Here is a 26,598-nt window from a genome sequence, read left to right as displayed (position 1 = left end):
CATAACCCCATGGCATTGGCCCCAAGACAGTGGCTTCTAGAACTACCAGCCCCTTCCTCTTCTAGCCCTTACTGTGGAGTTTGCAGCTGACTCTTGATTCTCAGTATTCTCTCTGGCGATGTACCAAGGCTCCTCTCCCCTCGGAGCCAGCTCCATAACTTGATTTTCCCCGAACGTGTCACAATCCCCACTGACCCCCCCTTGCTAGCTACACAGGCCACCCAGGGTCTAGTTTGGGCATGAGTGTAGAGGACGGGGGTGTGCCAGGCCTGGGCCATCCCAGGCAGGCCCGCTGGACCCTGATGCTACTCCTGTCCACTGCCATGTACGGAGCCCATGCCCCATTGCTGGCACTGTGCCACGTGGATGGCCGTGTGCCCTTCCGACCGTCTTCGGCTGTATTGCTGACTGAACTGACCAAGCTGCTACTGTGCGCCTTCTCCCTCCTGGTGGGCTGGCAAGCATGGCCCCAGCAGACCCCACCCTGGCGCCAGGCCGCCCCATTCGCACTATCAGCCCTGCTCTACGGCGCCAGCAACAACCTGGTGATCTACCTTCAACGTTACATGGACCCCAGCACCTACCAGGTGCTGAGCAATCTCAAGATTGGAAGCACAGCCCTGTTCTACTGCCTCTGCCTCCGACACCGCCTCTCTGCACGCCAGGGCTTAGCACTGCTGCTGCTCATGGCAGCAGGAGCCTGCTATGCAGCTGGTGGCCTGCAGGACCCTGGGAACACCCTTCCTGGGCCCCCTTCCGCAGCTGCTGCAGGCCCCATGCCCCTGCATATCAGTCCACTGGGACTGCTGCTTCTCATCCTGTACTGCCTCATCTCAGGCTTGTCTTCCGTGTACACAGAGCTGCTCATGAAGCGACAGCGGCTGCCCCTGGCACTTCAGAACCTCTTCCTCTACACTTTCGGTGTGCTCCTGAACCTAGGTCTGCATGCAGGTGGCGGCCCCGGCCCAGGCCTCCTGGAGGGTTTCTCAGGATGGGCAGCACTTGTAGTGCTGAGCCAGGCACTAAATGGGCTGCTCATGTCAGCTGTCATGAAGCACGGCAGCAGCATCACACGCCTCTTCGTTGTGTCCTGCTCGCTAGTGGTCAACGCTGTGCTCTCAGCAGCCCTGCTGCAGCTTCAGCTCACAGCTGCCTTCTTCCTGGCCACGCTGCTCATTGGCCTGGCTGTGCGCCTGTACTATGGCAGTCGCTAGCCCCTCACCACCTCCACCCTGATTCCTGACCTGTAGATTGGGCACCACCATCGGAGCCACCTCCCAGTGCTGACCCCTCCCCTCAGCAGCCCTGTAACAAGTGCCTTGCGAGAAAAGCTGGGGAAGTGCGAGCAGCCATGTCAGTCTCTGGAGGTAGGTGGATGGAGGGTTGAAGCCTGGGTTTGGTTAAGGAAACTCTTACACCCCCAGAAGTTCTTCCTGACTAAGGAATTAGGGGAGCATCAGCTCATGGGCCTGAGAAATGATACCGTGCCTGATGGGAGGAGGTGCCCTGCCTCAACCTGCATGAATGCAGTTTCTTAAAGTGGGGTGTGGGCAGCAGTTGGCTTTCCTTGCCTACTGTGGTCACCCCAGCAGACCCACTGCCCCCAGGCCTGGTGCTTGCTGCTCCAGCCCAGCCATGGTGCATGACTCCCCCATAACATGCTCACCCCCCACTGTCATGTAGGAAAGCCCAGTTGCTGCAGATTATACGCCCATCACCCAGGCCTCTGCCATGCTCCCCTAGCTGCAGCAGCACCTGGAAATAATGCCCCCACTCTCTCCTTATCCCGCCTTTGTTCTGGAAACCTCAGAGAGGACTGGGGCTTGACTCATCTCAGGGATGTTGTCCCTGGGCCCTGGCTTAAGCCTACACTCCTGACCTCTCTGCTCACTCTAAGGGCTCTCTCATAGCCCACTGCCCCCTCTATAGCTTCTAGGAGGTACCATCTTTCCCACTCTGAGTCCTGCCCTTTCCTAGCAGTGTCCCGGCTCCCAACAGCCTAGGGAAACTCTACACAGAGTGACCTGGGACCAGGCACAGGGAAACTTGTATAGCTCAATCAGTGTCTGTATAAGCAATAAGGTCTTAATAAAGTGCTCTGGGGTATAGGTGGTTTCTACAGTTGGCCATAATTGTCCTGTGTCTTCTGTGTTGCATAGCTCCTCTCAAACATAATTTCATTCCTCTGGTGCCCTGAGTATCTTAATCCTGGGGTGACTTATTGACTAAGAGAAGAGGCTGTTTTCTCCCAGCTGTTGCTAACAGCATTGTTTCCTTTGAGAATTCCATGGAGCCGAGACTATTTTCTGTCACGGAGCTTTGGAAGTTTCTCTGAAGCATAAAACTTGGGCCCTGGAGAATTTGGAAGGAGTCTTGGGAATAGAAAGTGTTGGGCCCAGCAAGGCAAACTGTAGACTGTAGGCTAGAGAGCTCTTAGGACTCAAGGTGGTCTCGTTTCTCGTCTCCTCTGGATCCCTCACTGATATTCCTGCCTGTCGTCTCTTCTCATAACCAGAGGAATGTCAGGCCCTGCTCCCGTGGTAGAATACCTGGTAAGCTTGTGGGGAAAAAAAAAAGAGAAATCCCAGTCCTGCTGAAGCAGAATCTTAGGGAGTGAGGTTTGGGAATTTTTTTTCTTTATTCTTTTTTTTTTTTTTTTTTTTTCTTTTCAGTAAGCTTCCTAGGTGATTCTGATGCACACTGCAACTTGTGAACTACTATTTCTGGCAGTGTAGAACTATAGCCAACCAGGCTTGAGTTTTAATTCTGGCTCTGTCACCTATTGGCTGACTGTCCTTGAACAATTACTTAACCTCTCTTAACTTTAGTTGGCTTATCTCTGAAATTGCGGGGGGGAGGGGGTGTCAGATGATACCTACTACTATAAAGGGGACTGGAAATGACTAAATCAAATAAGGGATGTTAGTGTGCTCAGCAGGTACTGGCACAACGAGACCTAGTTAGTGGTGTTATTAATTATCCATAATGAAGGTTAGCTTGGCTGTTGTGTCCCAACTCCTCTCCCTTCTAGGACCTTTACGAATGAGGAGAGAGGAGACTGCCCCTGAAGGATTCCTGATCCCCACATTTCTCCTCAGGGCGGGGATCCAGCATGCCTGCGCCCAGCCTAGTCTGCTGAAGTCGCTGGCTCTGGGCTTGGAGCTCCTGGTTCTGCGTGGCCAGGTTGATGGTGTCTTGCAGGATGCCAGCCAGCAGGCTGCGATAGTGATGCTCTGTGGCCATGGCCTGTTCCTCCCACAGCCCCTGCCAGGCTCGGAATACCTGTGCGCAGATTCAGAGATCCCCATCAGTCAGCCAGCCTTGGAACCAATTCAAGGCCTGCCCTCTGTCCTCACTGACCTGCAGCACGTGGCACGTCCAAGCCCGGGCAGCCTGCACGTGCAGGTCATAGAGGGCTGTCAGGTCCTGCTCCGCAGTGTCCCGTTCTGCCTGAAGGGCCTCCAGCTGGAGTCTCAGCCCTGTCCACTCCCGGTGCCATCTCTGCCTCTCCTCGGAAACCTTCAGTGATAATACGTACCGTTTGTTGAGCGCAACCTGTGTGCCAGGCTCTGCTCTACTTTATATTATTATTTCGTTTTATCTAATGATAACCTTTAAGGTAATTGCTATTTTACAGATTTGGAAACAGTGGGTCAGAGAAGTGACCTAACTTGACCAAATTCACATGGCTAGTGAGGGACAGAACTGAGATGACACATGCATTTCAGTAGTTCACCGTCATCCTTGGGGTAAAGTCCAAATCCAGAGGCGTGGCACACGGTCTCTTTAGCCTTGACTCTGACCATGTACCTGCCAGGCTCCAGCCAGATGGACAGTTTGCAACACCCAGAACCTACTTTGCCATTGCTTCCATCTGGACTTTTGCTCATACAGGATTCTCTCCTAAGAGCATGTCTCCCACCTTCCCCTGATCCGACCTCCGTGCACACAAGTTTTGTTTCTTGTTTAAACAAGATCTGTTTACTTAGTGCCTCCATGTGATGAGCACAAACTGCCCTGTGGATCTGAGTCTAGTGAATTTCTCTGGCTAATTTGTTTGTCCTTAAAGTCTCAGGTTAGATGTCATCTTCTCTGCTCCACTCCAGCCTGGGCCAGGTACACCTGTTTGTTCCCACAAGTCACTAGCTCCCTCATTTACAGCACTTAGCACTGAGAATTGCATCGTCTATCCCCCACAAAGCTGTGAGGGCCATGAGAGAGGTTGTGGTCCAGTCTGCTGTGATTGATGCTAGATCCCAGCACAGTACCTGGCCAGGTTAAAAGGAGCCTCAAGGGACTTCCCTGCTGGTCCAGTGGTAAAGAATCCGCCTTGCAATGCAGGGGATGCAGGTTTGATCCCTGGTCTAGGAACTAAGATCCTACATGCTGTGGCACAATTAAGCCCACGTGCCACAACTACTGAGCTCATGTGCCTCAACGAGAGAGCTGCGTGCCGCAAACTACAGAGCCCACGTGCCCTGGAGCCCCCACGCCACAAATAGAGAAGAGAAAAACTCACACACCACAACTAGAGAGAAGCCCAAGTGCCACAACGAAAGATCCCACATGCCTCAACGGAGATCCCCCGTGCCACAACTAAGACCTGACTCAGCCAAAAAAAAAAAAAAAAAAAAAAAAGTAGGAGCCTCAAGTCCCCTACTTGACCTTCCTCACCTCTTCAGCCACCAGGCCTTTGATGTGGACCCCTGCCACCACTTCCTCCTGTTGCAAATGCTTCAGTTCCTCTTGGATCCAAATTTGGTGCTGTTCTTGCAGTCTCTGCCTCTGGGCCTGAGCCAGGAAGAACTGCAGGGCCACATCCGGGGCCTGCTGGGCCTAGGTGGCATCATTCTAGGCTCAGCCAGAAGCCCATGTGTGTACACAGCCTTGGGACACAGGGCCCAACTTTTCCAACAGACCGCCATTACCAGGGCAGCTCCTAGAATTACATCCAGGAGACTAGCTGGCCTGAAAGAGCCTGTGGCCTGGACAGAGACTCAGAGGCCGTGAGGGAAGAGGAGAGGTATTGATTCTGCCAGTAGGTGCCATGGAGGCCCTAGGGACCCCGTGCCCCTAAACGAACCCAGTAGGAAAACAGCCCCTTCCCATGCCCCTTCCTGAGGGATACAGTAACCCTTCAGGCCCTTTATTTGCCAAAAGCTCCATATTTCTCCCTGATGTTAGGGCAAGGTAAGCAGGACACATATTATCAGGACTCTGCGACTCTACTCCCCAACAGCTTCCAGTTGTTCTGGGGTACATGAGGTGTTACCTGTTCCTCAGAGTCCCTGAGAGGGTGCATTTGGTGGAGATCAGGTCCTATAGATGCTGTTCTTCCTGCCACTGGAGGAAAATGCAGTTAAGCACACCAAAGGTGGAGAAGACCTCCAGCTCCACCCCAAGCACCAGCCTCACCTTGAGGCTCTTCCTGGAGGCCTGGGCTGGGGCTTGCTGTTGAACCTGTGACCTGCTGAGAATATATTACGAATGAGAATTCTATTACCTTTTTTCCCAGGACAGTGTTGGTTTTGAAGTCAGATCAGGGTCCCAGCCCCTCGTTTTCTTAGCAGTTTGACCTCAGGCAGGTGGATAGTCTTCTGAGTCTCCATTTTCTCATCCATAAAATGGAGCTGATAAAAGTTGTAGAGAGCATGAAATGAGATAAGGCACCCAAAGCACTTAGCAGTGGCCAGCCCTGTTCAATAACTTGGAGTTTACAGGCCTAATTCCCAAGGCCCAGGGCTGTAAAAACAAGTTATAAGTAATTAAGAAAATGAAAGCACCAGGAGAAGCTGGACAGGGGAGACCTTCCAGCCACCCTGTGACAAATCATGGAAGACAGCGCCCCTTCTGCATAAGGGAGGACATGCATCCTAAGGGGATGGAAGAGTGCCGTACTGAGTCTAAGGACTTGGATGTCTCTGCACCTCTGCTGCCTTTGATTATCCTAGTGACCCTGGGATACTCACATCACTTCTCGGAGCTTCAGTTTGCTGAAGCAATGCTGGGAGCAATGTTGTCTTCCGTGTTTAAAATAAATTGTGGCTTCCCCTTGACCTTCCAGACAAACTCCAAACATCTCAATTGATTTACAAAGACCTGCATGACCAGGCCCCTACTTCAGTCTCCAATCCTTCTCTCTGGACTTTCTTCCTCAAACTCTATCCTCCAGCAAATTGAGCTGCTTGCAGTCTCCCAAAGAGATCAAGGACTCGCTTACCTCTGACACGTCTCCTGTTATTTTTTCTGCCTGGAATGTTCTTCATTCATCTTTGCTAGCCATCTCCTTCAGGTTTCAACTTCCTCCATGAAGTCTTCCTTCCCTCTCTCGCCAAGAGTAACTTAGATGCCCACATAGAGCCCTTTGGATAAGCTCTTCAGAGCACTGATCATGGTGTTAATTGTTTCTTTCCAGAGGATTATAAAAAGGCACATAGTGGTCAATAAATGTTCGGGAATCAGTACATTAATGAAGGAAGGAAGAGCCCCCTCACAGTGCTCTGTAAACAGAGAAAAAGGAGGCAGACATCAATAGGCCTCCCAAGAGTTTGGATGGGAAGACGTACCTGTGGTTCTGGGAGCCCCATAGCCTCAGTTTTGACTGTTTTGAGCATCCAGCTTCCTGAGCGCTGGCTCCAGGCTTTTACCACCTGTGGAGAGGGGATTCTGGGTGGGCTCTGGCCATTGCTGGCCCAGGCACCCACAGACCTCACCTTGCTCACCTGCAACTCCCGCAGTGCCCTGCCCAGCTGGCCGAGCCCACTATCTGTCAGGGCGTCCCCAAGGAGGCCTGAACGCAGGCTCCTCAGGCCAGCCCGCCGGGCCCGGGCCTCTTCTACTGCATCCCAGAGGGTGGGCCTCACCTGTCTCACCTTCATCCTCCTTTCTGCGGCCCCCGACAGAGCAGCCTGGAGCAAGCTCAGGGAGCTGCCTAGTAAGGGGAGACACAGAGTGAATCCCTCCTTCCTCTGAACTCCAAAGCACACTGCTTGTAAAACTTTTAATTTCTATTAACAGTACTATTCATAAAAATAGCTAACACCTGGGCTTCCCTGGTCGCACATTGGTTGGGAATCCGCCTGCCAATGCAGGAGACACGGATTCAAGCCCTAGTCCGGGAAGATCCCACATGCTGCCGAGCAACTAAGCCCGTGTGCCACAACTACTGAGCCTGCGCTCTAGAGCCTGTGAGCCACAACTACTGAAGCCCACATGCCTAGAGCCTGTGCTCCGCAACAAGAGAAGCCACCTCAATGAGAAGCCTGCACACCGCAACGAAGAGTAGCCCCCGCTCGCCGCAACTACAGAAAGCCTGCGCGCAGCAACAAAGACCCAACTCAGCCAAAAATTAATTTTAAAAAAAAATAACTAACACCTATCCGGCATTTTCCATGTGTTCGACGGTACCGTGCTAAGGCTTTTCATGGATTGTCTCTTTTTAGCTACACAATACTCCAGTGAGGCAGCAACCCTAATTTACCCTGTCTCCCTCCACATTTTCCAGATGAGGCAACTGAACCTCAGAGAGGTCAAGCAACTTCCTGGTGAGTGGCAGAACTGAAACTCAAGCCCAGTTCTGTCTGACACTAAAGCCTGTGCCCTTAGTCACGATCCCAAACTGGCCTGTACGTAAACACACTTCCTTCCCTCCCTGCTTTGTCCTTGAGAGTGTGAAATGCCCCAACTTATCTTCCTCATTCCACAGGGCCTGATGTAGGCTGTGGTCTGGGAATATGTTGGCCAAATGAATGTGTTTGTTGATTCTGAAGACAGAGGGCCAGACTTTTACTTTTCTTTTTTTTTTTTTTTTGGCTACGTTGGGTCTTTGTTGCTGCATGTGGTCTTTCTCTAGTCGCGGCGAGCAGGGGCTACTCTTTGTTGTGGTGTGCGGGCTTCTCATTGCGGTGGTTTCTCTTGTTGCGGAGCACAGGCTCTGGGCGTGCGGGCTTCAGTAGCTGTGGCTCACAGGCTCTAGAGCGCAGACTCAGTAATTGTGGCTCACGGGCTTACTTGCTCCGCAGCATGTGGGATCTTCCCGGACCAGGGCTTGAACCCATGTCTCCTGCATTGGCAGGCGGATTCTTAACCACTGTGCCACCAGGGAAGCCCCACAGACTTTTTTTTTTTACTCTTTTATTAGTGGAAAACTTCAAACATATACAAAGTCTAGGAATTTCATCTACTTATCACCTTATCAGCTTCAACAAATATCAACTCATGGTCATTCTTGTTTGATCTATACCCTCCACTTGACCTCCCCCAAATTTCTGACATATCGTTTCACAGAGGCCTGATCTTTAATGAGTGTGTGAATATAGGAAAGTACCTTCCCTTCTCTGATCCTCCCTTTCCTCGTCTATAAATTAAACCTGCCTCCCTTCCCTCGCCCGTAGATTCGATCTGTCTCATGGCATTGTGGTAAGAATCAAAGGTTTTAGTCAGTGTAAAAATGCTTGGTAAACTGTTGAAGGCCTCTGAAAGGGTGAGGGGTTGCTTTTACTATTGGCCTTACCTTTCCAGACGGTGAGAGCCTGGCAATTCTGGAACCTTTCCGAATCCTGGCCATCCCAGAGGCTCAGGCTCTCTCTCGGCTCGCTAGGGTTGGGGCTGCCGCTGGTTGGGTGAGAGGGGGGCCAGGCCTAAGGCCAGATCCTAGAGCTTCCCAAAGAAACCCACGTCCTCCCCCAGGCCACCTTGAGGGTCCAGGCGAAGAAGAAGGCCACTGTAGTTGTTTCCTTCCAGGAGACATGAGACAGTCCAGGGCAGAGAGCCCTCCACCTCCTCACCAACAACCTTACCAGCCAACACCTGCAGCAAGGGACAGTCTCTGCCAGAGGGAGGGATGGAGGAAGAAAAGAGATGTCCACCGGTAGATGCAGAAAGAAACTGGCCCAAATCACACTCTGATGGAAAGATTGACTGTTTCCAGTCACTTTTGTGTACCACCAGACAGATTTGCAACCTTGTATAGATCTTTATTTTATTTTATATTTGATTACTTTTAAAATTACACAAATAATACATTCTCGTAGTAAAAACAATTTAATTTTATATCTGACAAGGGACTTGTATCCAGAATATATAAAGAGCTCCTACACCTCAATAATAAAAATACAGCCCAATTGTAAAATGGCAAAGCAAGGTGACATCAACAAAAATGGCAGAGTAGGAAACTCTGGGAGTCTGTCCCTTCCCAGAAACATCTGGCAAAAAAAATGGTCAGAATCAACCTTACTGGAACTCTGGGAGATAGTCAAAGGTTGACAGCAATCAAGTGAATGTTTAACCAGGAGAAAGGCAGCTTAAATATGGTAAGAGATCTTTGTGGTGTTTTTAACTTACCCTAGCCCCAACCTTCTCCCCAGCACAGCCCACATTTCTGGTGGGGGTACCTGGTTCTGAAAGGAGCAGAGTAGATCTTGTTCCCAGGGAACTGTGTTTGTCTGTTTTGATTGTCTGGGGTTTCCCACAAAGGACTGACAAAAGCTGCCTCCCTTTGTCTCACTTATCTTGGAATTCTCTTGGAGCAGAGGAGCTATGCCAGAGGACAGTCCCCCAAAGCATTGAGAGATGAAAGAACAAGCAAAAATAACAGTTGGGGCAAACAATAGACACATGGAAAGACTGGGAGAAAAGGTGGGGAGTGAAATTTTGGAGGAATAAGGATTTTGAAAAGTTCCCATGTGTACTAGGGTACCTAGAAAGCCACACATATGTCCATGGCAGTATGTGTGGTCAGAAGAGACCTGAGAAGACCAAAGGCTTTCACCTCTGGCTGAATTAGGGCTCAGTGCAAGCATCAGGTGAGGCTAAGGCAGAGCTGTAAATGGTCTTGCTAAGCATTTAAGGAGTGACCCAACACAGAGCCAGTCTGTAGAAACCTGGAGAATTTTTTTCTTCCTTTCTCCCTTTTTTTCCCTTTTCCTCCTCCCTGCCTCCTCCTTCTTCTCTTTCCTCTCTCCTCATTCCCTTTCCCCTACCTGTCCTCCTCCTCCTTTTTCTCCTTTTCCTTTCTTTTTTTTTTTTTGTGGGGGGGCGCGCATTCTCGGAGGTTAGGGAATTCTATGTCAGGTCATTGGCTAATCACTGAGATAATAGAATGAAGACTTCAGTGACTGCAAGGAATACAGTCTTTGCAAAAATTGTTTGGAAAAGTAAGCAAATGGATGGCTGATGCTCACAACAAGCAACAAGGCAAACCCTGGAGAGGAGGGAGAATCCAGCTTTCAGAGTTACCAGATTATCATATCCAGAGTGTCAGAGCACTAAGGAAAAAGAATGAAGACTTAAGAGACCAACACAATAAAGAATATAGTCTTTACAAAAAGTACTCAAATTGGCCAGTTTCCAACAAAAAATTATTAGGCATGCAAATAAGAAAGTATGGCTCAGGACTTCCCTGGTGGTCCAGTGGCTAAGACTCTGCACTCTCAATGCAGGGGGCCTTGGTTCGATCCCTGGTCAGGGAACTAGATCCCACATGCCTCAACTAAGACCTGGCACAGCCAGATAAATAAATAAAATTTTTTTAATTAAAAAAAAAGAAAGTATGCCTCACTCACAGGAAAAAAGAAAAAGAAATTAATAAAAACTGTCCCTGAGGAAACCAGACACTGGATTCAGTAGACAAAGACTTTAAATCAACTGTCTTAGATATTTTCAGAAAACTAAATCAAGAAAATGATGTCTCACCAAGGCTGGCTCCTCTGTCAACTCCCAGTTCCCTCTTTCCCACCCAACTTCTAGCTTCACTGCTATCTTGGGAATTTTCCTAAAAATTTTGTGGTGGGAGAAAGGGAATAAAGATAAAGAAAAAAAAAAAGAAAGAAAATGATGTCTCAGTGACTATCAATAGAACAATAGAAATTATAAAAAGGAACCAAGTAGAAATACGGGAGCTGAAAAGTACAATAACTGAAATTAAAAATTCACTAGAGGGTAGATTTGAGCAGGCACAAGAATCTCAACAAACCTGAATATAGGTCAAATAAAATCCAGTCTGAGGAGCAGAAAGAAAAAAGAATTAAGGAAAATGAGCCTAAGAGACCTGTGGGCTGCCATCAAGTGTACAAACATATGCATAATGGGAGTCCCAGAGGGAGAAGAGAAAGAGAAAAGGACAGAAAGAATATTTGAAGAAATAATGCTCAAAAAGTCCCCCAAACTTATGAAAGGCATGAATCTACACATCCAAGAAGCTCAACAAATTCCAAGGAGGGTATACTCAAAGAGATCTACACCAGGACAGATTATAATCAAACTGTCAAAATCCAAAGTCAAAGAAAGAATCTTGAAAACAAGAGAGAAGCAGCTTATTATGCACAAGGGATCTTCAGTAAGATTAAAAACCAATTTTTCATCAGAAACTATGGAGGCCAGAAGGCAGTGAGATAACACAGTTAAAGTGTTGAAAGAAAAAAAAAACAAAAAACCAAACCTGTCAACTAAGATTTCTGTATCTGGCAAGACTATCGTTCAGAAATGTAAGAGAAAGTAAGATATGCCCAGATAAACAAAAATTGAGGGAGTTCGTTGCTAGTAGACCTGCCTTACAAGAAATACTAAAGGGAGCAAATCCTTCAGCATGTCAGAGATGAGGAAAGGAGGAGACTCTGATGCTGCCCTGGGCCTCTACATCCATTTTTCAGCCACCTACCCAAGCCTTTCCCAAAGCTGTTAAAAGGCTCCATCAAACTTACAGGGCTCCTGGAAGCTGCAGGATCCGCAAGGCTCCTCGCCACATGCCCTGGGTCCCAGGCCCCTCAGGAGGGTCAGGCCGTGGGCAGGACATGGTGACAGTGAGCAGAGAGCAGGCACTGTGGAGGAGATCAAAGGATCAGGCCAAATGGCTAGGGGGTGGGGGTGGGTGAAGGCACCCGCCTGTCCTCACCTGTCTTCACCACCTGCAGCCTGCAAGTACAGCTCTGAGGCAGCTCTTGAGTCAGACACCTCCACTTCACTGGCATTTTCTACCACCCTGGAGGAAGGGAAGGCTGATCTCAGCTCCTAAGCACAAGGGTTCTGTCCAGCCCCCCAGCATCTCTGCATGGGGAGCCCATGGGGGCCCAAGAGCCTATAAGAATCATCCCCAAGACTCCAAGCTCAATATATCCCCTAAAAGCCTCTCATCTTCATGATCTTATTTTTTCTCCTATCATCTGCCCAGTGAGGGAAACAGGATAGTTGGGATTGCTCCCATTTTATAGATGGAGAAACTGAAGTTCAGCTCGGTGAGATGCTCAGATCACCCGGGATGGTAATGACTGAGTTGAAGAGGTGTAAGTGGATGGGGTGGTGAGAAGAGCGAGAGGTTATGGAGATATGGGATGAAGGGAAGATGGTGAGAGGGAGTCCTGGGTGCAAACGCAAAACCTGTAAGCATGACTCCAAGTTCATAACTTCCCTTCCCTGGAGTGGCAGTGGGGAGAAGTCTCCAACGGCTTGGTTTGGGGTGTCAGCCCTGACTTAAGACAAGCTCCCTCAGACCCCGTTGGGCTCTGGACACTCACAAGCCCAGAGGGGACACATCCAGCACTGACAGGTTCTCTGACCCTGGAGCAAGCAGGTCCCGACTCCTCCCACTGGTGCTGAGCTGCGATCACACAAGCACAACATCTGTTACAAACCGAACCTTTCCCCAGCCTTTGGCTCATGTGATCCTCCCGCTGGGGCCCTGTGAACCAAGCAGGGCACCAAAATTCAGCCATCTCAGGCAGGAAAAAGGAGACCCCAGCAAGGCAAGCCGACAGTGGTGTGGAGGATGAACGGGAAGAGGGGGAACCAATGAGAGACTAGCTGTAGGTGTTTGGACGGGCAAAAGATCCAAACTCTTCAGGCAGTCCCTGAGCCTTGGGCTTTTTTGCAGCATCAACATGGCCTTGGCTCCCCGGGTCTCCCCTCCCCTCAGGGCCTCACCTGCACCAGGCTAAGTGTACTAAGCACGGCATCAGAGCCCCTGAGGGGCAGAGCTTCTTCAAACAGCATCTGCAGCAGCTAAAGAGGAGAAGGATGAGTGAGGATTGAGAAAGGATTAACCTGTTTTTCAACATTTCCTGAGGGCAAGGAAATTATTTCTATGCCTGGCCCTGTGCTAGGTGCTATGGACTTGGTGGCCAGGACAAAAATAGCCCCTGGCCTTGTGGTTCACAGCGAGCCAGACAAGTGAGCAGACATTTTCAGTGGGACCTCCTGTTTGCTAGGGTAGGGGCTCATGACAAGGTTTTGAGGCAACTATTTTAGTTTGGGGGCACTTTGCTGAAGCCTAAAAACAAAATGTTTATTATCATTATTAGTATTACTAAGAAGAGTGAAAAGTAGACTTCTCTGAGTATTTGATCTTTGCACATCACCCCTCCTTGACCCTCACCTCATAGACCCCAGCCTCCCACCTTCCCTGACCTCTCAATAGCTTCGTGATTGATGCTGGAAAAACATCCTGTATGGACCACAGGGTGCAATAGGAACCCCAAGGAGGGGCACCTAGTCCAGCTAGGGTGGGGAGGGGAAAGTTCTCGAAGGTCTCCTTGAGGAGCCAACACTTGAGTCTCATAACAACTATGACTGGTGCATCCTCTGGGACTCACCTGAAGCACAAGCCGGGGTGCCTCTGTTTCTCGACCCCGAAGCAGCAGGGCTACACTGTACCCTCGGCCCACCGAGCCCAGCATGCACTGGACTCTTGCTAGCAACTCTTGCTCCGCCTCCTGCAGGGAGACACAGGCACATCTCCGACTCAGGTGCCTGCCCAGCCCGCCCTGACCAGAGAGCTTGGGAAGCACTCAGCACTCCAGGATCAAGGGTCCTGAGTGCTCTGACCCTCCTCCCATCACCCTACCAGACCCCCCTACCTGAGGAGCATCAGAACCCAGGACTCTGTCAAAGGTGATGCATTGTTCCTGTGAGCAGAACTGGAGTCAACAGTGTCACTCCCATCTTCCCTGGACTTATCCACACCCCATCCCAGCCCATCCCATCTCTACCTGACTCTCCAGAATCCCACGCTGACACAGGCGGATGCTCTTGGGCCCCTCCAGGAGGAGCGTGGGGCAACAGGTCTCCTCGGGGCCTGAGACAGGTGGGCTTCATATCAACTCTCATGGGGGAAACTGAACTCTCAGGACTCCTGAGTCCTGCCCTCAACCTTTGCCTGAGTTTCCTAATGTGAGATGGCCTCGCCGTCCCCCTCTCCCAAGAGGCTCTCCCAGGCTGTGTTACCTCTGAGATGAATGTGTGGAGGCTTCTTACCAGATCTTCTCCTTCGCTCTACTTCCACCACCACGGCCAGCCTGGTCTGTGGGTTGTCAGTGAGGACTGAAGGGGCTGAGCTGCCCCGGCCCAAAGCAGCCCCTGTGCTCATCGCCTCTCTGCACTCCATGGCTTCTGTGCCTCTCAGATTCCCCTCAATAATTCATCTCCCTGATCTGAGGGCTCTGGGTGGGGCCTCTAAACAATAACTTACCATAGGAGGTGACAGACCTCTCTTTTCTGAGTGAGCCAGACTGTTGCATGGAATTTTTCTTTTTTTCCTCTTATGAAAAATTTCAGACATATATAACTATGGAGAGAAGAGTTTAATGAGCTTCCAGGCACTCAGCTTCAGCAGTTATCAACTTATGGCTGGTCTTATTCCTTCTGTTCCCCCTTCCACCCAAGTGGATTCTTTTTTTTTTTTTTTTTTTGCGGTACGCGGGCCTCTCACTGTTGTGGCCTCTCCCGTTGCGGAGCACAGGCTCCGGACGCGCAAGCTCAGCGGCCATGGCTCACGGGCCCAGCCGCTCTGTGACATGTGGGATCTTCCCGGACCGGGGCATGAACCCGCGTCCCCTGCATCGGCAGGCGGAGTCTCAACGACTGCGTCACCAGGGAAGCCCCCAGTGGATTCTTTTGAAGCAAATCCCACACACCTTATATTTCACATGTAGCTATTTCAGTATGTATTTATAAAAGATAACTACCTTTTTAAAAAATGACAGCTTTGTTGAGATATAATTCATATACCATACAATTCACCCACTTAAAGTGTATTATTCAATGGTTTTTAGTACGTTTGCAGATATGTGTAACTCTTACTACGGTTAATTTTAGAACATTTCCATCACTTTATAAAGAAACTTGCTTTCCTTTACTATAACCTCCCTAACCCCCACCCTATCCTGACCCTTAAACAACCACTCATCTACTCTCTGCCTCTATAGATTTGCCTATTCTGGACATTTCATATAAGTGGACTCACATAATATGTGTTCTTTCTGTGACTGGCTTTTTTCTTGTTTTCCAAGGTTCATCCATGATGTAGCATGTATCAGTACTTCTTTCGTTTCTGTGGCTGAATAATGTTCCATGTAGGATGAAATTACTTCTGTCACCAACTACCCAGAGTTTGGCCAGACTTCACAGGTAAGAGCACAGTTGCAATAAGACTGCCCTAAATTCAGACGCTAGTCTCAAGCTCAGGGGTCCTCACTTTGACTAGCTATCTACACTCCCAGGTATACCCGCTACTCCTGCAGCTTCCATAATTTGCTGGAATGACTTACAGAACCCAAAAAAGCATTATAGTTAACTGTATCTGACACCAATTCTCTAACACTGACTGGACGTCCTACATTTCAATCCAATTCTGATACTAATGTCGACTGAAAAAAAAAGCACAACCTGTGAATTGTGAGTTAAGTTTTATTTGGGGTAAAATTAGGACTATAGTCCAGTAGACAGCATTTCAGATTGCTCTGAGAAGCTGCTCCAAAGAGGTAGCGGGGGAAGTTCAGTATATATGTGATTTTGGTGCAGGGGGAGTACGTGCAATGAAGCACATATTCCTTTGCAGGAGGTTTCTGCTAGTCTCGTGAAGGTTACTGCTAGTCACCAGGAGCAGGTGTCACCATGAGGTATGATTTTAGTGCTTTTCTAGGTACAAGGAGATGCAACAGTTGGACTCATAAAATTGTCTCCTGAAAATATGTATCTGAAGACCTGTTTTGCCAGTTTTTCCTAGAGCACAGAGCGCCTCATTCCTCATCTCCACCCTGAACTCCTTTCAGGGGGTGTTGAAGGTCAGCAGTTGCAGCAGCTCATAATTTGATCCTTGTAGAGGTAGATGGCAAGCGCCAATTTGTAGGTGACACTAACTACTTGGAGTTAGCGCCAGATCCCACAAGTTAAAATGCAAGGTTCTCAATAAGACCCCTTATTTCAGGTTCCAGCCACAAGTGGGATCCCCAGGTTACTTGTAGTACTGCCTGACTTGGCTACAGATTCCTGGGTTCCCACAACCAACCCTCAGGTTCAATAATTCACTAGAATGACTCACAGAACTCAGGAAAGTGCTCTATTTATGATTACCTTTTTTTAATTATAAAGCATGCAAGTGAACAATCAGATGAAGAGTGTTGGAGTCCAGCTCCAACGAGTCCAGGAGTACCTGAGGGAGGAACAGCGTCAGCGACGGAGAAAGAACGAGACTGACACTGTCTCTGGAGTCAGGCAGATAGTAGCATACTTTATTGTTATTCAGCAAGCTTATATATTTTTGGTTTACATAATCAAAACATAATTATCATAATATAGTCTAGCCTTAGGCCTCAAACCCTTGACCACAAGATTTCCTCAAAAGATTACCTTAGAATTGTCTGTAGTTTCTAGATGTGCTATCAAGATATTTCCCCAAGTTCTCATTAGTTGCAGGTTATTTTCTAGTAGTTAAGCCAAGCTATTATGTAAGTCTTTATCACAGAAGTGCAGTCTTCGTGTTCTTTCTGCATGGGCAAGTGTTTTGAATAGTGCCTTGAAAATATTTACAATATATCCTACAGTTCCTGTGTTGCTGACTCCACTAGTAGCACTCACAATACCTCCTACGCTCCTGTTAATCATCCGGCAATTGTTGCCAGAGTATTAACCTTTCTTTATATTGGACCCAGATAAAACCAAAATCATCAACAACCCCTTCGTAGGGCCACAGTTGTTCAATTGGGGGTGTTTTCCATAGGAACATTCCTATATTTCCAGATTGTATATTGCGTTCCCAGTTTCCTGGGGCCGGAATAGGTACTTTCCATTTTGTGGTAATAATAGTAGGGGGGGGTAGTAGTTTTTCTCATTTTCCTAACCCTGGGCGCAAATCCCCCTAGTGCTGTTTCCATATATAAGCTTAACACAACCAAACAAATCAATAGAGATGTAGTCCGCCGTCCTGGCACAGTGCTGCTTTGCAGTCCTGCCTTTGATTGCATCATGACTTTGTCACGGCGCAGGGACTCCAGGATGGCTTCCAACAGAAGAGTTATGTAGGGCAAGGTCTGGAAGGGTCCTGAGTGGCAGGAGCTCCTGTTCCTGTGGAGTGAGGGTATGCCTTCCCAGTACCTCAGTGTGTTCACCAACCAGGAAGCTCCCTGAGCCTCATTGTCCAGCATTTTTCGATGAGATTTCATTATGTAGGCATGATTAATTAAATGATTGGCTATGTGATTGAATTCAACTCCAGCCCTTCAATCTGCATGATTTTTCTTTTTTTGACCGTGCTGCGTGGCATGCAAGATCTTAGTTCCATGGCCAGGGATCAAAACTGTGCCCCCTGCAGTGGAAGCACAGAGTCTTAACGACCGGACCACCAGGGAAGTCCCTGCATGGTTGTTTATTTCTAGTGAGTAACCTCTTCCATCCTAGAGCTATCTAGGAGCCCTGCCAGAAGTCACCTCATTAGTATAACAGAGAGACTCCTATTGCTCCGGAAATTCCAAAGGTTTTTGAAGCTTTGTGCCAGTAACCGAAGACAAAGGCCAGACAAGTTCTTTGTTATATCACAAGCCACTCTCTGGTTTTTCACCAAGGATCCCTTATAGCCAAAAGAATCATACCTGTCAGATCATCTACATTTGGTGTACGTCTATATAACAGGTAGAGCAATAGTAACAAGATGAATATGCCTAACATCTGGAGGAATCAGTGTGGGGTAGGCATAGGAGGCTTGTATTTTCCCATACATTTGACTATCAATATTAATACTGTAGTCTTACCAACAATGCCAGTGTTATATCTCGTTGTGTAGCTGTTACATGAAAAATAAGAGTAATTAGTTCAGTCCATCATTATAATTTACAATCAAAACGTCTCCCACGGCAAGGCCACCCAAGTTTGCAGTCTTCTCCTATATCTCATCAGGTTCCAAAGCAAAAGTGGTCTCAGGATTAGCTGGTTTCACCCTGAGACATCTGGTATAACTGAACTAAGGGACATACCATCTTTTTCTCTGAGCCTCTTTTGCAGCATTTGTGTAATATTGGATTTCCTTCATTGCATAACCTATTTATTCGTTCCTTCACTCTCAGCTTCTGTTCCTCCTTCTAAAGTTCATACGGATTTCAACAGATGCTGAATAGTCAGAACAATCTTATAAAAGAAGAACAAAGTTGGAGGACTCACACTTCCTGATTTCAAAACTTATTGTGAAGCTATAGTAACCAAGACACTGTGGTACTGGCATAAGAACAAACATAGAGATCTGTGAGAGAGCAGAGCAGTAAGGGTCCAGAAATAAACTCATGTTTCTATGGACAGCTGATTTGACAAGGACATCAAGAACATTCAATGAGGAAAGATTAATCTTTTTAACTAATGGCACTGGGACACCTGGACATCCAGATACCGATGAATGGAGTTGGACCCTTACCTCAGACCATATACAAAAATTAACTCAAATCGATCAATTTCCCAAACTTAAGAGCTAAAACTATAAAACTCATAGAAGAAAATACAGAAACTAATCGTCATGGCCTTTAATCTGGCAATGAGTTCTTAGATATGATACCAAAAGCAAGCACAACAGAAGAAAACATGATAAACTGAATTTCATCAAAGTTAAAAACTTTTGTGCATCAAAAGACATTATCAAAAATATGAAAAGGCAGCCTACAAAATGGGAGAAAATATTTGCAAATTATATACCTGATGATGATCTACTATCCAGGATATATAGAGAGCTCCTACAACTCAGCAACAAAAAGACAAACAACTCAAGTAAAAAATGAGGGAAAGACTTGAATAGCCATTTCTCCAAAGAACATATACACAGTGCATAAAAAGATGCTCAACGTCATTATACATTAGTGAAATGCAAAAAGACAAACAACAATTAATAACTAGGAAAAAAAATTTGAATAGATAGTTCTCCAAAGAAGCTATACGAATGGCCAACAAGCATGTGAAAAGATGCTCAAAATCCTTGGTCATTAAAGAAATGCAAATCAAAAACATAATGAGGTACCACTTCTTACTCACTAGTATGGCTCTAATAAAAAGAAAAAAATGGGCTCTGATTCAGTTGATACACACAACTGAAAATATAAACTTTCAGGGCATGTATTGCTTTTTTTAATATACATTTATTTATTTGTTTGTTTTTATTTTTGGCTATGTTGGGTCGTCGTTGCTGTGCACAGGCTTTCTCTAGTTGCGGCGAGCGGGGGCTACTCTTCCTTGTCGTGGGCAGGCTTCTCATTGTAGTGGCTTCTCTTGTTGCAGAGAATGGGCTCTAGGTACACAGACTTCAGTAGTTGTGGCACGTGGGCTCAGTAGTTGTGGCTTATGGGCTCTAGAGCTCAGGTTCTGTAGTTGTGGTGCCCGGGCTTAGTTGTTCCGTGCCATGTGGGATCTTCCCGGGCCAGGGCTCGAACCCATGTCCCTTGCATTGGCAGGCGGATTCTTAACCACTGAGCCACCAGGGAAGCCCCAGGGCACGTATTGCTTTAAATGCATAATGCTGCCAGACCAGATGCATTGAAAAAAAACAAAACCACCTCCTTTCTATAGCCATTGAAACAAAGTTTACTGTTCTGTTTTAACAAGTTTGTATTGTATTTTGCATTGACACACATCTGCTTATTTAAAAAATGACATCCTTTTGGTAGTAATCGTTCAGCACAAGTAGGTATTACAGCTTGATGTTTGTGTGTTCTAATTCTCAGTGTTCTTTGATTCCAGGTCTTATAGAGCAGTTAAGGCAACTTTAATGGCATTTTTGAAATGTATTGTAAAATAAAAAGAGGTAACGTAATTAAAAAGAAAACCGTTGGTGAGAAAGTGGATAAATAAGAACGCTCATACATTTTTTTTTTTTTTTGCGGTACGCGGGCCTCTCACCGTTGCGGCCTCTCCCGTTGCGGAGCACAGGCTCCGGACGCGCAGGCTCAGCGGCCATGGCTCACGGGCCCAGCCGCTCCGCGGCATGTGGGATCTTCCCAGACCGGGGCACGAACCCGTGTCGCCTGCATCGGCAGGCGGACTCCCAACCAGTGCGCCACCAGGGAAGCCCTGCTCATACATTTTTTAAAATTAATTAATGTATTTTTGGCTGTGTTGGGTCTTCGTTGCTGCGCTCTGGCTTTCTCTAGTTGCGGCAAACCGGGGCTACTCTTAATTGTGGAGCATGGGCTTCTCATTGCAGTGGCTTCTCTTGTTGCGGAGCACGGGCTCTAGGCACGTGAGCTTCAGTAATTGTGGCATGGGGGCTCAGTAGTTGTGGCTCGCGGGCTGTAGAGGGCAGGGTTAGCAGTTGTGGCGCACAGGCTTAGTTGCTCCGCGGCATGTGGGATCTTCCCAGACCAGGGCTCGAACCCGTGTCCCCTGCACTGGCAGGCAGATTCTTAACCACTGCACCACCAGGGAAGTCCACACCCTCATCCATTGCTGATGGGAATGTAATATGGTGCAGCCGCTGTGGAAAAGAGTTTGGAGGTTCTTCAAAACATTAAACATATAATTACCATATGATCCAGCAAAACTTCTCCTAGGTATATATGCAAAAGAACTGAAAAGGGGTAGATAAACAGATTTGTGTACTAAAATGTTCATAGTAGCATCATTCACAATAGCCAAATCTGTCCATCGATAGATGAATTAATAAACAAAATGTAGTTTATAATACAATGGCGTATCATACAGCCATAAAAAGCAATGAAGTACTGACACATGCTACAACATAGATGAACCTTGAAAACATTATACTAAGTTAAATAAACCAGACACAAATACTGTATGATCCCACTTATATTCAATATGTAGAATAGGCAAATTCATAGAGACAGAAAGTAGATTAGATGTTCCCAGGCTCTAGGGGAAGGGAAGTGGAGAGTATTTGCTTAACGGGTACAGAGTTTCTCTTGGGGTGACAAAAAAATTCTGGAAATTGTGGTGATGGTTGCACAATACTGTGAATGTAATTAATACCACTGTACCTTACACTTAAGAATGGTTAAAATGGCAAACTTTACTATATATATATATTTTTTACCAGAATAAAGAGAAAAAATATATATCTTATTCCTATCTGCATACAATCATGCTATTTTCCTCATCTTAATGAAGATTATCTTATGAACATAACATCAATCATACTCCATGGTGAAAGACAAAACTTTCTAAGATCAGGAACAAGACAGGGATGCCCACTTTTGTCACTTCTATTTAACATAGTACTGGAGATCCTAGCCAAAGAAGTTAGGCAGGAAAAAGAAACAAAAGACATCCAAACTGGAATGGAAGAAGTAAAATTGTCTTTGTTCACAGATGACATGATCTTATATGTAGAAAATCCTGAAGATTCCACACAAAAAAAACCTGTTAGAACTGATAAACAAATTCAGCAAAGTTGAAGCATACAAAACCAACAAACAAAATCCAGTGAGTTTTGTAAAAAAATAAACAGAAACCTCAATTAAATAGAGTTGGGAGACCAGAAGGGACTGCTTCATGCCCTGAGACCTTAGCAGAGCCCAACAGGAAGAAGAAAGACTCCTTTTTTACTGGCAAGGAGCCCTCCCACCTTCCTTTTCCTCTGTATAAAAGTGTTCTCCTACCTTTGCCATACAGAAACTTGCATGTATTGATAGCTCGCCGTGGTTGCAGACCCCTGAGTTGCAATTCTCTGCTGATCCCAAAGAAACCTGTCTTTGCAGGAGAACTATCTGGCAGTCTATTTGTTTCAGTTCAGCAGTTTCTATACACTAACAATGAACAGTCTGGAAAGGAAATTAAGAAAAACAATTCCATTTACAATAGCATCAAAAAATAAAATAAAGTACTTAGAAATTAACTGAAGAGATGAAAGACTTACAATGAAAACTACAAAAATTGCTGAAAGAATTAAAGAAGACACAAGTAAATGGAAAATCATCCCATATTCATGGATCGGAAGACAATATTATTAGGATATCAACACTCCCCAAGGCAAGCTACAGATTTAATTAAATCCCTGTCAAAATCTAATGGCATTTTTTGCAGAAATAGAAAAATCCATCCTAAGATTCATATGGAATCTCAAGGGACCCCAAAGAGCCAAAACAATCTTGAAAAAAAGAATAAAATTGGAGATCTCACACTTCGTGATTTCATAACCTATTACAAACCTACGGTAACCACAACAGTGTGGTACTGGCATAAAAACAGATATATGGGGCTTCCCTGGTGGCGCAGTGGTTGAGAGTCCGCCTGCTGATGCAGAGGACGCGGGTTCGTGCCCCGGTCCGGGAACATCCCACGTGTCGCGGAACGGCTGGGCCTGTGAGCCATGGCCGCTGAGCCTGCGCGTCCGGAGCCTGTGCTCCGCAACGGAAGAGGCCACAGCAGTGAGAGAGGCCCGCGTACCGCAAAAAAAAAAAACAAAAAAACCCCAGATATATGGACCAATAGAATTGAATAGACAGCCCAGAAATAAAACCTCACATATATGGTCAAATGATTTTCGACAAGGATGCCAAGACCATTTAATGTCTTTTCAAAAAATGGTATTGGGAAAACTGTCTATCCACATGCAAAAGTGTTGGGAGGCAGAGATATTGAATAATATCTACCGAACTGAGAAAGAACCTTGAGACCAAAAAACAAAGCAGGCAACTCCATAAAGTGCAATTTTGAAGTTTATTGTGCGTACTGACATACAGCCATATTACATAATGCGTATTGTGAACTTACATACAGCTAGGATCCAGAGGCATTCACAGCGGCGCTCTGCGAAGGGGATACCTTGGATTTAAAGGGGCCAAAGCGAAAAACAGAATTTGACTACCAAGTAAGATGCACATCTGCATCCAAGGGAACCGGGGCTTTTTCCTCCTGGGGGGGTCTCATGACCATTAACCATCTGTGTCAAAAAAGGCATTCTTCCAGTTTTCATATCACATGAAGGCAAGAGTAAAAGTTGTTAGGAAAGTAATCTGGCTTGGGTGCACTCCTTGTGAGTAGACTAAAGCTCAGTTGTGCAGAAAGGGGAGGGGCAAGACTGTGGGCCTAAGATGGAGGTGACAAAATGGAGTCAGTGTGGTTCACATAGATTGGCAGTTTATTTAGCTGCCCCTATGACTCTTTGAGCCCATGGTCTGATAACCTGTGTAACTCTCCCATCAATGTTAATTTGCATTCTCCATTCCTATCTGTGTGGTTCTGGACACTGGAGGGAGGCAGGCTGGAGGGCTATGTTTACATGCCTCCTCCAACTCCTCTTGAGGTCCCCCTGGAGGCAGATACCTAGATCTCTGCTGGGTGTGGCTGCCTCCTTGATGTAATGAAGAAGGGACCCTTAGAAGGAACAGTACCTCTTGGCTGCTTGGCTGATGTCCTGGGTCACTGAGATAATGTGGTTCAGAGGACGTATACTATTAATTGCCCTGTGTAGGGGTCTGAGAAGCTGTGAAGGGTCTAAGGTGTTATCCTGTTTGCAAATCAAAGAACGAATATACACACATATACTAACATAGTCACAAGATCTCTGGTTCAGAGCCAGGCTGTTAAATGACAGCATCTTGTATCAGTTCCCCAACCCCAAACTCCCCATTACATGACACAGCGAAAGCCAGTGTACCTGTGTGTGCAGAGGGGCTGTACGCTACAGGAGAGGAACCCTGAAATTATAAAACTCAGAGCTTATGTAGAACAAGTGGCATAGCTGTCTCTCCTCACTGGGGGTTGGAGGAAAAAAAGAGAGTGAAAATAAGCAAATGGCTCTGGGTTTTATTACCTTGGAAAGGGAGAAGCTGACTCTTGGAAAATGCACCAGAGAGGAAACATTCTGTATCCTCCTAGGCATGTTTACCATTCAAACATCCTTTAACAGGTGCCAGTAATCTGTTCAGAAGGCCCGCATTGGGCAGAAACCCTTGGTTCTGCCACACAGCCCTAGACAGGCGACTTTTCCCTGCCCTTTTGCCCCTGTAGTTCTTTTCTAAGTAAGGGCAGGTATGGTTTCTAGGGAGTTAGGATGAAGAAAGTTTAAGTATAATGGATTCGCTATCCAGCAGTGTGCCCAGTAAATGTCTGTTGAGTGAATGTCATGGACCCGCTGTTTAAGATTTTAATGAAGATGGGGCAGAGGGTTGGTTGGTTGAGATGTCCTGACGAGGCTCTCCCAGAGCCAGGACAATCTGAGCCAATTAATTCCTCTCCCCCTTCTCCACTGGGCCTTAGGCAAAGTCCCCGGCTCCCTGAAGCAGTGCCAGGGCTCCTGACACCCCCATGGTCAAGGCGGAACGTGCACAGACTGGGACCACACCGGAGCTCTTCAGGTCTTCTTGGTACTCGAGGGCTCCAGGATCCAGAAAGGGATTCCTGTCCAGTGTCAGGTTATTTACCTCGGGCAGCTCGTCTGGCCGCGGCGCCCTGCTTAACCTGTTGCAGCTGAGATCAAGCACGCTGAGCTTGGGCGGCAGTCCTTTAGGCACTTGCTCCAGCCCCGCGAACGACAAGTTGAGAGAGCTCAGTGCGCTGGGCCAGGCACACGAGGTAGCGCCCGGGGCGGTGGCGCGCAGCGAGTTGTGGCTGAGGTCTAGTCGGTGGGGTTGCACACTCGCCGCCGCCAGCGCAGCGCACACGCTGCTGAGCGTCTCCATCCCCGCGTTGCGTAGCGCTAGACCTTGGAGGGCCGGGAACTTGTGCGGACAGAGAGCCGCAATCAGCCCGCGCTCGCCGAGTCCAGGATTGTCAGACAGGTCTAGGCTGGTGAGGGCCTGGAAGGTGGGGAGCTGTGCGCAGGCAAAGGCAAGCGAGTGTGCTTGCGCGATGTTCAGTACCCTGAGACCAGGCTTGAGCCACTGCTGCAGTTCGCCGAGCCAGGCACCTCCTGTTGCCCACGACACGTTACGGAGACTGAGGGTGGAGAGCGCAGGTCCAGTGGCTTCCAGAGGCGGCGGCGGCATCGGGCCGGTTACCTCCAGGTCCTCAAACGTCAGTTCCTTGAGCCGGGAGTAACCGAGAGCACGCAGAAGGGCGACCAGAAGCAGAGCAGGAACCTGGGCAGCGCCCAACGTGAGCCGCCGCCAGCGCAGAGCCCTGATCGTGTCAGCGTACTGCTTCAAGTCGACGTCGGCGCTCGTTAGAAACTGTTCCAGGTTGTGGCCGCCGCCACGGATCTCCACCTCGACAGCAACCATACACTGCATGGCGCTAGACCAGTCAGGCTTCGGATCCGTGAAGTTGCAGACGCAGCGGAAATCATCTTCGTCCAGCTCGCAGGGCTCTGGTGTGGCCGCAGACACACGTAGCACTGGCAGCAGGAGCAGCAGCAGACAGGGCACGCACACCTGCGAAGACAGCGGAGGTCAGGGCGGATCCTGCCGGTCCCTAAGGTTCCCCGAGTAGCCCTCCTTCGGCCCCAAGAGCATACACTCACCATGGTCGATAGGTCCTAAGAACCTCTGCCTCCCCGCCTGGCTTCTTTCCTTTACAGCGGCTCTCGTCGGCTTCCAGGCTCCACAAACTTATCTGTCCTTACCCTCTGGCAGCCTCTGAAAGTTTATGTAACCCTGGGATGTCACTCCGTTCCCTCCTCTTTGAACCCTGCCACTCCCCACATTTCTTCCTCCCAACCACCCCATCCGCTGTCCTAGGAAATTTTGCAGTGAATGATTTTGCCAGGAGAGGAGCCATAACAGGAAGTATCTTGCAAGGTGTCTAGGGCACTCTGCCTCAGGCAGTGCCCTGATGACTCAGGCGCCCCCAGCCTTGTCTGGGATGGGGAAAGGAAGGTCCTCACTGCCTCAGGCCAGGACTCTCACGTCCCCTGCCTATAGCCCAGTGACTCAACCCCGGTAGTTCCTTAATTTTCCCTAGTCTTGGTAATTACTGTTAACCTCCTGTCACCCAAGTCCAACTCCCTGAATATCCTAAGGTATTTAACTGGATATTTTGTGGAAGAGATTGCAAACTTCATCTATTGACTCCAAGGGCTAGAATTAGGTTCAAGAGAAGGAAGTTGGTCTGAGGAATAGCTCCCCCACCCTCCTTTTTTTTGCTGACTTGTTCTTTAAATTTGTTTATTAAGAAATAATAGCTTTTTTTTTTTTGGCCGCATGACATGTGGCATCTTAGTTCCCCGACCAGGGATCAAACCCGTGCCCCCTGCATTGGAAGAGCAGAGTCTTAACCACTGGACCGCCAGGGAAGTCCCCTCACAATTTTTTAAAGTGATAGCTTTCTTAAAAGTAGAGAAGTCTATGTGTTTAACAGAGACACATTGGCCAAGTCCCTCGCTCTCTTAGTTTCCACTTCCCCACCCTGAAATTTGAGAAATGAGATATTCCTAAATATAATTTTCCCACTTGTACCTAGCTATCT

The 26,598-nt window shown here is 47.8% G+C and overlaps 3 protein-coding genes and 1 non-coding gene across 5 annotated transcripts in view; 2 read left to right on the top strand and 2 right to left on the bottom strand.

Annotated features, from left to right (window-relative positions):
• The first annotated feature begins 236 nt into the window (after nt 1–236).
• Nucleotides 237–26,598, top strand: part of LOC101269654 (probable UDP-sugar transporter protein SLC35A4) — a 28,651-nt gene continuing 2,289 nt past the window's right edge. The window contains exons 1-3 of one of the 2 annotated variants that reach the window (XM_049708361.1): nt 237–1,367; nt 15,279–15,396; nt 18,327–19,376. In XM_049708361.1, coding sequence (XP_049564318.1) covers nt 240–1,214 — 975 coding nt within the window. In that variant the 5' untranslated portion in view covers nt 237–239 and the 3' untranslated portion in view covers nt 1,215–1,367; nt 15,279–15,396; nt 18,327–19,376. Of the gene's footprint in view, nt 1,368–15,278; nt 15,397–18,326; nt 19,377–26,598 lie in introns of those variants that run through there. The other variant, XM_049708362.1, reaches the window with a different exon arrangement.
• LOC117196782 (uncharacterized) lies at nt 5,596–14,356 on the bottom strand. The gene is made up of 8 exons (XM_033406679.2): nt 14,245–14,356; nt 13,980–14,065; nt 13,584–13,703; nt 12,916–12,993; nt 12,510–12,592; nt 11,891–11,977; nt 11,700–11,816; nt 5,596–6,650 (listed from the first exon to the last, which is right to left on the bottom strand). Exons 1-8 carry the CDS (start codon nt 14,354–14,356, stop codon nt 6,644–6,646), a joined length of 690 nt encoding a protein of 229 aa, XP_033262570.2. The 3' UTR covers nt 5,596–6,643.
• Nucleotides 10,397–10,469, top strand: TRNAE-CUC (transfer RNA glutamic acid (anticodon CUC)). Its single transcript has one exon. It is a non-coding gene; the product is annotated as a tRNA-Glu (tRNA).
• Nucleotides 22,893–26,203, bottom strand: CD14 (CD14 molecule). Its single transcript, XM_012536923.3, has 2 exons — nt 25,655–26,203; nt 22,893–25,565 (listed from the first exon to the last, which is right to left on the bottom strand). Exons 1-2 carry the CDS (start codon nt 25,655–25,657, stop codon nt 24,450–24,452), a joined length of 1,119 nt encoding a protein of 372 aa, XP_012392377.1. The 5' UTR covers nt 25,658–26,203; the 3' UTR covers nt 22,893–24,449.

The sequence above is a fragment of the Orcinus orca genome, chromosome 3 (assembly GCF_937001465.1).
Source record: "Orcinus orca chromosome 3, mOrcOrc1.1, whole genome shotgun sequence".
In the NCBI taxonomy this organism is placed as follows: Eukaryota; Metazoa; Chordata; class Mammalia; order Artiodactyla; family Delphinidae; genus Orcinus; species Orcinus orca.
This window is presented reverse-complemented; position numbering and strand designations above follow the sequence as displayed.